Raw genomic sequence first — 11,941 nt, 5'->3', positions numbered from 1 at the left:
AGCAGGACAGATTTGAGATTGACTTTAAGCATACAATCAGGTTCATTCCTCCTTTTCCAAACATTGAATTATGTATTTACTTTTAATGTAGATTTCAGTCCCATGGAAATCAATGGGATTCAACACCATGCTTGAACTAAAGCATGTGTTTCAACAGTTTGGAGTGACATCCAGAACAACCTTTTCCTCTTTAATTCATGGTGGATTTAAGTGTTACTATGTGCTCTGTTTCCTTTGGGTTCCTTACTTTGGCTAGGAGACCTGCAATGCAGATCAGAGTACAGAATAAGGTCCTAAAAATAGAACCCTGCTGACCTTTTTATAAATAATTTAACTGCTCTTCATACCAAGTTTAGCTCTGTCAGAATTCTGCAGGGGAGATTGGCTCAATTCCTGATGGCAAGGCTGTGTAGAAGACAATATCACTACTAAGTTCCTGTTTAGTTCTGATTAAGTATTCATTATATCAAAAACTAATTGTGTATACTGAAAACTCTTAGCAATGCTTGTTTGCTGCTAGAGAGAGCAGCTTTTCCTCCTCTCACCCAGCACATCTACTTAAGCCTCATTGTTGATGCTAATCCCTTTTTTTTCACAGCTTTTAGCAAATGAAGTTGGTGAAGATGTGAATATTCAAAGTCTCTTGACCAATTCTGGCAGCTGGCGTGGACGAGCCCAGCAAATTCTGGTTCTCCAGAGCAGGGTGAGTCAAGACCCTGCATGGTGCCGTGTCAGCTGGGAGTTAGGATTCTCTTTCTAAGTATAGATACTGCCTCAGTTTTAAGGAAAAGCTACTGTTAGTTCCTCATTAATTCTCAACATTTATGAATTGGTGTGTGCAGGCTATGTTAATTACTCCATTGCAGCCATGCAAGCTTCAGTGTTTAAGCTGGAAATATTTCACATCTGTGTCAAAGAAGGGAGTTCAGTGACCTTGGAGAGCTGCGGCAGCCTAGTTAAAATCCCAGGGTGTTTTGAAGGTGCCTCTCTCCACTGAGTACAGAAGGAGCCTTGTCAGTGCCTGTGCTCTGACTTAGACACCTTTGTTCAGTGTCAAGTCAGATGGGAAGAATGGAAGCAGATAAGATTTTCAAGTTGTTCCCCTGGGAGCTTCAGTAAAATCTTTTAACTCTTGAATCTTCTGAAGGGCAGAATCTAGCTGAAATGTCAGCTGGAGACAGAGAGGCAGTTTTGTTTACATCTTAAAACTTACCTCAGGCAATTTGATACTTAATTTTCCTATTTTTCTGCAGTTTAATTATATTCCATCAAACTGTGGTTTTGGCACTGTGATTGACTGAGATTGTTAACCTCTGCTTTCCCTTGAGCAAATTACATTTCCTTTTGTTATACCCCCTGACTGGGCTTCATCTGAACACTACATACTGTTCTCTACTGTAATGCAGAGATTTCTTTCTGAGCCACTCTCCTCAGGCCCCTTCAGTAGTCAGTGGGGGATCCTGTAAATACAGTCACTGTCTCAAAAGTGAGGCAGGTGCTTCTTATTGTAGAAGGCACCTCCAGAACAGGGCAGAGGAACTGAGCTGTAGCAGTGCCTGCTTCCTTCTACTGACTATAAAAGAAGTCTGCAGTGAGGAGGTGACATGCAGGGCCTGAGTCCACTTACTTCCACAGTATGGCAATTCAAATGCTTTGGAGCATCTGCCTGGCCTCCACATGTGGCTCCAAAAAGGCACAGATGTCCCATGTGTCCTGAGTCTCCTGTAGGTCTGGTGTCTTGTCTCCTTCCTGCACAGATGCCATAAACTTCTGCATGTTTACTAGCAGGTAATAAATATCAATATGAAAGAACAGATACTGCTCTATTAGTTAACAGTAACATGATGTTATACTCTGACATGCCCTTGGTTATGTTCTCTTTGATGCTGGACTGCCATCCTCCTGGTTAAGGCTCTGGGTGAATTGTCATTTAGGGCACAGACTCAAGCTCTGCCAGGGGACGTTTAGCTTAGATATCAGGAAGAGATTTTTTTTTTGGAGAGAGTAATCAGGCATTGGAATGGGCTGCCCAGAGAGATGGTGGATTCACCATCCCTGGACGTTTCAAGGTTACTAGACCATGGCACTTAGTGCCATGCTTTAGTAACCACGGTGGGGTTGGACTTGATGATCTTGGAGGTCTTTTCCAACCCAGTTGATTCTATGATTATTGCCCCTTAGGTTCGACAGCTGGAGAATAAGTTGAGTCAAAACAAGACTAGAATGTCACTGATTGAGACTGATGAGGAACTGTGGGCACTTGCTGATCCAAGGAAGTTGTCAGCCCAAGATAAGAACTTGCTGAAGATTCGCCACTTGGAAAGAGAAAGGAAAGAAGCTCTGGAGGTAAGAGCTTGTGAAGTAACAGAGTCCTGTTGGCATGTGTAGTGTGTAATAACTTGCAATATCCTCAAGGTGTATGTTAAACCCTACCCAGAGACCATTTCACAAACCTGATCAGCTAGAGCAAGTTCTGCCACACTTCACAGATAGGCTGTGCTAGAGCTGCATTCAAACTCCATAGCATCCCTCTCACTCTTTGGCCAGGTGTGCATTCTTCGTGCACAGTTAAATACAAATATACCCCACACACCTCCTATGTCTGTATGGCTATGGTCTTCTCCACTTGAACAGAATTGACAATGAACCTAGTCCTCTTGTATTCCTGAGCATACAGACCTTTACTGGATGCTGACACGCAGGCAGCAAGCAGTAGCATTTATAATCTCCACTTCCTTAGGGATGATACTGTATGCCAGTTCCATTGCTTTAGATTCTAGCAAGTAATGTGTGATACCTTTCACTCACTGAAGCACCTGGGGCTTGATGATAGGTTACAACTGTCATTGCCTGTGATGTGTTTACCTCACTGCAGAAACTTGCTAAGGAACATGATGCTCTCCAAAAAAGTCATGAGGAAGTGAAAAGAACCCTTGATGCATCAAAAGCCAGGAACAAAGTACTGCATGGGGAAGTGAAAAGCCTGAAGGGACAGATTGTGACCTTGCTGGAGAAAGGAAATCATGATGATGAGCTCATAGATGCCTTACTGGTACAGTCTGACTCTGTCTGTTGGTCCCAACCCCTGCAGATCAACCTTCTTTCTAAATGTGATGAAACATGATGTCACTGAATGACACAGACAACCTTAGGGTTTGTAGAAGCCTGATGAATGCAGCTGTGACAGTCAGAGGTTTCCTAGTCAGCTGACGCCCTTTTGCATTTTGGATCAGGTCATGTAAAGGCTGCAGGTGTAGCAGCTGCAGTCAAGTGGCTCCAAGCTGCAAGGCTTGGAAGAAACATTTTGCAGAAGGATTGAAAGAGGATTGTCTAATAGGTAGAGAAAGGGCTTCATTCCTGACCCGTGGAGCTAGACCGTATTTGCTTGGACTTGATAATCTTAGAGGTCTCTTCCAACCTTGATGAGTCTATAATTCTGCTTTCAACTCCACTGGTAGATTTTTTTTTCCTTAGAATGCCTACAGTCTTGCAAGAATTCTTTAGTTTGTAACACAGCCTGCATGTATTGTGTTACACAGCCCAAAACACACAAGCTGAACCATTAGTACTAAACACTGTGCACATTGACTTGCAGTAGCTGGAGCTGAGAGGATTTGGCCTCCTCAAAACCAAGAGTCTTAGCAGGGACTGAAGATGCTGAGAAAGAAATAAGTGGCTGCTGTCATGATCATGCAGGATCCTTTGTTCCTGCCATGGTTCTAAATAGCCTTCCTCAGTTAAAATAATTAAAAATATATATATTGGAGAATATGCTCCTTCTTAGTAGGGTTAGTTCTGTGTTTCCTCATCCAGCTCCTCCTCAGTTTCAAACCACTTTGATTTCCTTGCTTCTGTGTGTAGGTTTTGGCTAAGATATGCTTACACCTAAGCTGGTATTCACCCTCTTCGCAGCAGGCACTGTGGGGCATACAGGTGCTGACCAGCAGGTTAGAGGAGCCAAGTAACAGTTGCCCCTTTTGCCAAGTCTGAGTACTCTCACTAAAATTATTACAGAAATGTGTGAGTTTATTTGGGGAAGGGATGGTTAGCCTGTTTTACCCCTTACATCAAAGCAGCACCTTGCTTGCAGTCTGCTGGCCTGACAGAACAAACTGTCTGACAGGTATTAGGTTGTCAGTATGGAAAAAAACCCTCCAAAACCCACTGTTGAAGCAGTCTGGTCTTATAGCTGTCACCTCATAATACCCTCATCCTTTAATGTCACTATCACACAATCTGATTGTGTTCTAATTCCAAATCAAAAAAAGGCATTGAAAGCTTGACTGTCATCCAATTAATGGAAAAGTCACTCTCTTTGTCCAAGACTGGCATTTGTTGCTCTCCTTTCTGCTACACTGAGTGGCAAAGCTGCCAGCAAATTGAATCTCTCTGTTACTGAGGTCAACATAACAGACCAAATTCTTAAGGTAGCCCTAGTGATACCAATGTGCTCACCCCAAGGAGTAGGTTGGGCAGGGCAGGGGCTTGCCCAGGCATTCCTAAATGGGTATTTGTCTTGGGGGGTATCATTGTGAACAAAAGTGAAAATCTCACTTGTTGTTTCTGTTTTATCAGAACCAGCAGAAGCAAATGCAGGAGATCTTAAAGGACCTGAGCCAGCAGGAGGATAAGAAGGAGGAGTCTTGGCAGATAAAAGGACAGCAATGGAACAATGAGTTGAAGAATCAGAACTGCCTGATAGAGCAGCTCAGAAAGATTCTGGCTGAACGGGAAGCACAGATTAAAGAACTAGAAGAGGAGATTGGGCAACTCACACTTCAGGTAGAACACATTACCCAGAGGAGCACTCTTTGTGATCATTTTAGATCTGCTCTTCCACTTCTCCCTTGTTATCTGAGATGGTTGCTAGCTTTCAATATTAATACCTGTCCTACTGACAGTCTCTCTTGATGGAATAATAAGGCAGGAATTCTTTTTTTCTGTTTGTACATAACTTGTCTTCAAGCTGTTTAAGCAGCAGAAAACATAGAAGTATCAATCATATCCACATGTGGCTCTGTGTCAAGGCTGTCACTTGGCTGACAGCAAGAGTTAGGCTGCAGTGGGAACTTGTCAGTGTTCAGCATCATTGGCTGCTGAAGGAAGGAAGCAAACAAATATGTTAGACCAACCTCAGCAGGCTGCCCTGGTACCCAGCACCTGCTGTCTTACAGTCAGGTTTTAAGTGTATTTAGGTATCCAATTCCCAGTGATCCAAAACCCTCATAGGGTTGTGGTGAGATTGTGAATCTGCCAGATAGCTCAGTAATGGGGGTTAGAGCATTGAACCCAGGAGAAAATCTGGGTTATGGTCACAAACCAGCTGTGCTGGCAGTGGTGCTGCACTGTGGGCTCTCTGATTGCACCCTGTGATTTCGTGTGAAACTGCACTTTTTGCTGATTTCTGCTTTGTTTTCATCCTGCAATGGGTGGAAATTAAACAAAAGCTTCTGAGGAGGTCCTGTAAACCCAAAGTTCTGGAGTGCTTGTGGTCATAATCATAAGCTGCTGATTAGGCATTGATGCAGCTCTTTTCCTTTGAACCTTGTAATTGGTTTTATAACCTGCTCCAACATTAACAGAAGGAATCTGCCCAGCAATGGGATGGTTCAGGAGCTGCTGATACATCTCCTTCTGAGCACACAGAAGATGCAGGTTTTACTCTGCTCAAGCCTCTGGCCTCAGGCAGCAAGGAGGTTGGAAGGATTGGATCTGCTCGGTAAGAAGACCTTAATGTCAATGTTTACATGTGCTGTGAGTAATTCAGTAGCCTGGTTTTCCCAGGCAGTTTGATCAAACAACAAGTGCTTTGTGCCAGCAACTGTGGCAGCCTGTGTACAGTATATGGGAATCTCTAATCACATTATCTCTTGGACTTTTATCCTGGAACAGAGAGAGATATACAGACTTGCAGACATTACTAGATTTGGCATGAGGGTAGTGCAGCTAATTCTCTTGCTCCAGCTCAGATAATGTTTATGTGGTTAGCTTAAGTGCCTGTGAGTCTTTTCTCTTATGAGAAATGAGGCTTCTAGTGTGCAGACTTGTGTGAGCAGGGTGGGGAATTAATACAAAATGCCATTTTAGGTAAGCACTAAATCACTGGTGCATTATTTAAATCAATAAATACACTTTCAGTAGGATTTACTTGCAGAAATGTTGAAAACACACCACATCATTTGTTCTTAACAAACGCCCTTTGTAAAGCCTAACTGAGGGCTGCGTAAATTACACTAATCTTAACACAGCAGTAAATCTGACTTTTGTTTACACTGGTGTGACTCTGGGTCACTCTGGCTGTGTAAAGGGACCGTGGTACCAGAGCAAGTTATATCTCTTCTTGTTAAAATGCTGAGTTTGCTGCTGAAGAGTTCATGGTCTAATTGACAATGAGGATTTGAGACTGATCTTATGGAGATGGTGGAAATTTTTCATCAAGTTAAATTGGCAACTCATTTTTTTCTGTGTAATTTCCTACCACATTACTTTAGACACAGAATTTGGCTTTAAAATCGTCAGCTGTATCCCCAAGTAAGTAGAGCATTACTCTAAAATTTAAGAAAATTCTGGTTTAAAAAATTGAAAGTTTTTTCATCTCCAGTGTTATAGCCTTCTGACTGCCTTTATTCTCCCACTTCTAACTCTGCAGAAGTTGTGCTCACAAGGAGCAAACCTCTATTTTATCCACTCTTTTTTTTATTTCATATGTCTGCTGATGGTAAGCAGGAAAATTATGTTGGGTAAAGGCTTTATAGAAACCACTAAGTGCAATGCATAAATTATTGCTTGTGTATATGGCTAACAGCTCTGTCATGAAAAGAGCTGACGTGTCAGGTGGGTAAGTGAATGGTTCTGAGAAGTCTGAGAGCTGTTAATAATTTGGTCAGCAAGGCTCACTCCTTCCATTAGCTTTAATATGCTGATGAACTCTCTATTCTGTTTTACTGTAGTGAATTATCTTTTCCTATAAGGAAAGATGAAATGAAAAATGCTATAAATAGGTGCTAAAGCTCCCTGGAGATGGCAAAGTGAAAGTTTGCATTTTTAGACTGGGCCCAGTCTGTCATTATCAACCTTAACTTGATTTTAAGATGAACCACTCCTAGCCTAGAAAGCAGCTCTGCCTGTTCCATGATCTCTTAAGGCTTTACCCTCTACAGAGACTTGCCTTTAGGCAGCTGAGCTCGTATTCAGAAGACCAACACACATATCCTTATGCATAAAACTCATTCAGACTGGAAGTGATGCTCCAGTGGTATCAGTTACAACAGTTGAACCTGACAGATCTTCCTGAGGAGCTTCACAGAGTAGAAGGGTTCAGAAAAAATATGCTTTTCAAGGGCATTTGGAAATACCAGTTCACAGAATCACAGAACATCCTGAGTCAGAAGGGACCCACGAGTATCATTAACTCCAGCTCCTGGCCCTGCACAGGACATCCCCAAGAATCACACCATGCGCTGAGAGCATTGTCCAAACACTTCTTGAGCTCTGTCAGGCTCGGGGCTGTGAGCACTGCCTTGGGGAAGCTGTTCCAGTGCCCAGCCACCCTCTGGGGGAAGAACCTTTGCCTAATATCCAACCTAAACCTCTCCTGACACAATTTCAGGCTATTCCCTCGGGTCCTCTCACTGGTCACTGGAGAGCAGTGCTGCCCCTCCACTTCCCCTCATGAGGAATTTCTATACATCAGTAAGGTTGTGCAGCTTGTTGCAGAGTTCACTTGGCAAACACCATCAAACAAGCACAGTCACTTGGGTTTGTCTCTCACAGTGGGGGGTGAAGTTGTAGCATGAGAGTGCTCTTCCCTACAAGGCAGCAATAAACAGACATTGGGAAATCAGAGTTCTTGGAATACTGCCCTGTGTGGAGCCCAGTGCCTAACAGCTTTCCTCCTCTCAGCACAGTGTCCAAGATGGGCCACACACTCGTGGAATCAGCAGCCACAAAGCCTTTCTTTCTCAGTAATAACATCCCACCTGGAAGGTATGTATAGACACTTCAGCAGCAGCCAGGGAGGTGTCCTGCCAGTCTCATCAAGCTGCTGCAAACCTTGTCCTTGTCTGCCTTGTTTCTGTAATGAACAGCTTCTTTCACCATCCCTTCTACCTGATACTGCAAAGGAGTTCTTGCACAGGCTCTAACATCTTCTTGCTCTCTTAAGTTTTTAATTGATTGCTAGTTTGACACCCCATAAATCCCATTTTGCCATTTTTACCCCTAACCACCAAGATTTCTCCTGCTTTTTGGTCTAAAGGAGATATTCCTGAATGCAGAGAGGTCAGAGAAGTAATGAAGTACATAATAATGGGATACATGGGAAAACTGCCCCTTCCTTTCATCACATATTGGGCACAAGAACAGCCCTTGTACTAGTGCTGCCTGGTGCCTTTCAGAGGGAGGAAACCAATACAGGGCATTTAATAGCTTAGTGTAGCCCTTTGGAGATAGAATCTTCCTTTACTTTGGCAGCAGCAGCAAGAAGAGAGTCAGTGCCAGTGAATTGGTCAGAGGTGGAAGTTTGGTTTTGGGGATGATGGGAAGGGAGAACATCCTTGGGAAAGAAAACACCTTTCTAATGAATTTCACCATGACTTTTCATTTTCCAAATATTTCTGTTCTATTTATTGCAGTCTAGAGCTTGATGCTGGGGGGAGGTAGTGAGCCTGACTCTGCATTCTGGCTTAATCATCAGACAAGTGTATTCTGATATGTTGTTCAAATCCTGCCTTTGTTTCATTGCTTTCATTTGTGAAATGGGAAACAGACTCTCTGTGCTTCTGCTGCTTTCAGGCTCACTGGCACTGACAGCCCCGATTGGAAAGTGCTGCAGACACAGATCACAGAGCACAAGGCTCTCTGCCAGGCTGCTGAAGTGGAAAGAGACAGGCTCCTGGAGCTGGTGACTGTGCTGCAGAAAAGGTAGTGCCTCATCCTGCCAATGTCCTTTGTGAGAAGCTGTGATTAGGGAACACTTCAGATATGTGAGAGTCTGTAGCTTGCAGTACAGTACACCACAGGCTGTCGTGCTGATCCTTTCCTTAAATAGGGGCTTTTACAGTTTTTCTGCTCAATTTCCCTGCCTGGCTGATGATTCATTTCTTTTATTATTCCTTTAGAACAAAGGGCAGAAAAAATGGAGCCATCTTCAAGCTTGCTGCACCTAGAATTTCTGTATTTATATATGTGTGGCATTATTTAGGCAGCAGTGTTCTTCATCAGTAGTAAATACTGTAATTATAGTTATAATCTGACTTCTCTCCCTAAGCTTTTCATATTCTTTTTAAGTTTTGCTTGATCCTTTGCTAAACGAATTTATTCTGGTTTTTCTGAAGCACAGCAGTGATTTTTAATTTTACTTTATTTTCTATTGTTCAGTTCAATGTAAGAGGATGTTAAAAGCCACCCATGTTTTAGAAGGGTAGGGGAAGCAAAGTCTTTTCTCTTCAGATACCTTTCAACTACTGCTTTTTTTTTTCCAGTTAGAGAATGTGTTCTCTTTGATTCCCAAATCTGTATTCCAGCTTGCAGGAAGTATATTTTTGTCTGTGTGCTTGTCAATACAATGAGCACTGTTTGCTTACATGCTTTATTTTACAATAGTTATCACTTTCACTTGTATAACTTTTGGCCTGTGTGATCAATCACAGCCAGAAAAATACTTTTTTTTTTTTTAAGTAACTGTGAAAAAGTTGCTTTTAAGGGCTAAATCCTAGAAATACATGCTGGGAAGACATCCTTTTGTGTTTGTAAGCCCAGTGACTTTAATAGAGCTGTGCAATCAGATGAGGATGGAGGTGTGAGGAATAGCTGAAATGGGGTTGTCACCACTATGGGATAATGAAGAACAGAGTCAATGAAATGCACAGTTGCTTGTAAAATGTACCACAGACTGATGATTCAGCAGCTCCACAGTTGGCACACATTTATCAAGCAGGTAACATACATTTAGTGAGACTGTGTGCAATAACTCTTGGAAGACCTCAGGTTAATATTTCAGTCAGATTTCAACATGAATATATGTAAAAAGACAGCAGGTATTCCTCCCCTTCCCTGTTCGAGGCAGCTCAGCAGAGCTCAGGTAACACAGATAATGCTTAGGTCAAGAGTACCGGGAATGGTTAAGAGTGGGATTTTTCTACAGCATTTTCATAGAATCATAGAATTTTAGGGGTTGGAATGGACCTTGCAGATCAGCTAGTCCCAACCCCCCCTGCCATGGGCAGGGACTGCTCCCACTAGACCAGGTTGCTCAAGGCTTAATCCAATCTGGCTTTGAACACTGCCAGGGTCGGGGTATCCACAACTTTCCTGGGCAACCTGTGCCAGTGTCTCACCACCCTCACAGGAAAAAACATTTTCCTAATATCTAGCCTAAATTTCCCCTCCTTCAATTTGAATCCATTACCCTTTGTTCTATCACTGCAGCTCCTGACAAAGAGTCCCTCTCCAGCTCCCTTGTAGGCCCCTTCAGATACTGATAGGCTACTATGAGGTCTCCACACAACCTTCTCTTCTCCAGGCTGAACAGAGAAGAGCCTGTCCTCACAGAGCTAATGCTCCAGTCCTCTTACCAACTTCGTGGCCTCCTCTGGACTTGCTCCAACATCTTCATGTCCTTCTTATGTTGAGAGCACCAGAAGTGCATGCAGTATTCCAGGTGGGGTCTCAGGAGAGCAGAGTAGAGGGGGAGAATCACCTCCCTTGCCCTGCTGCCCACACTCCTTTGAATGCAGCCCAGGATTCAATTGGCTTTCTGGGCTGCAAGCACACACTGCAGTTCATGGTGAGTTTCTCATCTATGATCATGCCCAAATCTTTCTCCTCATTGCTGGTCCCAATTACTTCTCCACCCAACCTGTAGGTGTGCGTTCTTAGTTTAAATTATTGATATTGGCAGATTATTTCACAAAAAAATGACTTATCTTGCCATTTTTCCTCCACGTCTTTTGGAGAAACACCTGGTCCAATGAAAGCTTAGTGAGTTCAGAGCCACTGAGTGAAATAAAATGCCTCATAGCAAGTCACCAGCCTGGGAATTCACTGCCACAGGCGGTCGAGCCTTGCCTGTAACTGGATTTTTAAGACAGTGATATAATTTTATTATAGCTGTAATATTTTTTTAGTTATGCCAACTAGGAGGGAAATAAACTAATGAAGTCTTTTGATTCAGAGACTAATCAGCTCTCACCCATGGGGTCAGGAAGGAAATTCTTTTATCCCACACTAAACAATACATTGAGTCAATTTGTGTTTCTCTGTAGCTTTAAACTCCTTTAAATCCTTTGGCATCAGGCACTGCCCCACGAGATGCACCACTGACTGCATCTGTGGGTGCACATCAGGTCTTTGTAGCTAATTTTCTAAGATGTTATGCAGGATGAAATGAGGCAATTTGCTCTTCTGTGCTGTACTGTGGAGTGAACCATCAGTTCCTTTTCCACTCCCTTCAACGGTCATGTCTAATGGCCAAGTTTATTCAAAGTAACATGAAGTTTCTTTGCTTCCTTGCAGATAACTGACGCAAGACAGTGTTTTTATAAACTATTTTCCTTCCAAATTTTCCCAGAGTGTTTAAAAATGCAATTTATTCCTGTAACGGAAGATCTCAGTAATCTGCAGCTTTCCTGTTCAATCTGAGTGGTGAATTCACACAAGTACTCAGTGTTATGGGATCTATAGGAAACCTCCATTAATAAACTCATTATTTCCAACTGTACTCATTAGTTAATTCTGTTTTGCAAATTTGGAAGATGTCGTCTGGAGCAATTTCAGTGGGATTTGTGCCTTTGGATGCATGGAAAATTATTTTCCCTCTGTTAGGAGCTATGCAGCATGAAGCAGGAATCAGCATGAAGACTGATGTGACGTAGTTGTGACATAAATAAGCTGAACTACTCTTTTTTTTGCCTGTCAGAGTGGAGGAAGGCACCAGTAAAGT

At 42.8% G+C, this 11,941-nt stretch overlaps 1 protein-coding gene across 1 annotated transcript in view; it reads left to right on the top strand.

Annotated features, from left to right (window-relative positions):
• Positions 1 to 11,941, top strand: part of CCDC13 (coiled-coil domain containing 13) — a 26,285-nt gene that overhangs the window by 10,319 nt on the left and 4,025 nt on the right. The window contains 8 exon segments of the mRNA XM_009075380.1: positions 599 to 703; positions 2,182 to 2,346; positions 2,876 to 3,052; positions 4,576 to 4,782; positions 5,583 to 5,719; positions 7,903 to 7,986; positions 8,794 to 8,922; positions 11,918 to 11,940. Coding sequence (XP_009073628.1) covers positions 599 to 703; positions 2,182 to 2,346; positions 2,876 to 3,052; positions 4,576 to 4,782; positions 5,583 to 5,719; positions 7,903 to 7,986; positions 8,794 to 8,922; positions 11,918 to 11,940 — 1,027 coding nt within the window.

Source organism: Acanthisitta chloris, unplaced genomic scaffold (genome assembly GCF_000695815.1).
Source record: "Acanthisitta chloris isolate BGI_N310 unplaced genomic scaffold, ASM69581v1 scaffold20555, whole genome shotgun sequence".
In the NCBI taxonomy this organism is placed as follows: domain Eukaryota; kingdom Metazoa; phylum Chordata; class Aves; order Passeriformes; family Acanthisittidae; genus Acanthisitta; species Acanthisitta chloris.
Note: the sequence above shows the minus strand (reverse complement) of the source record. Positions and strands in the feature narration are given on the sequence as shown.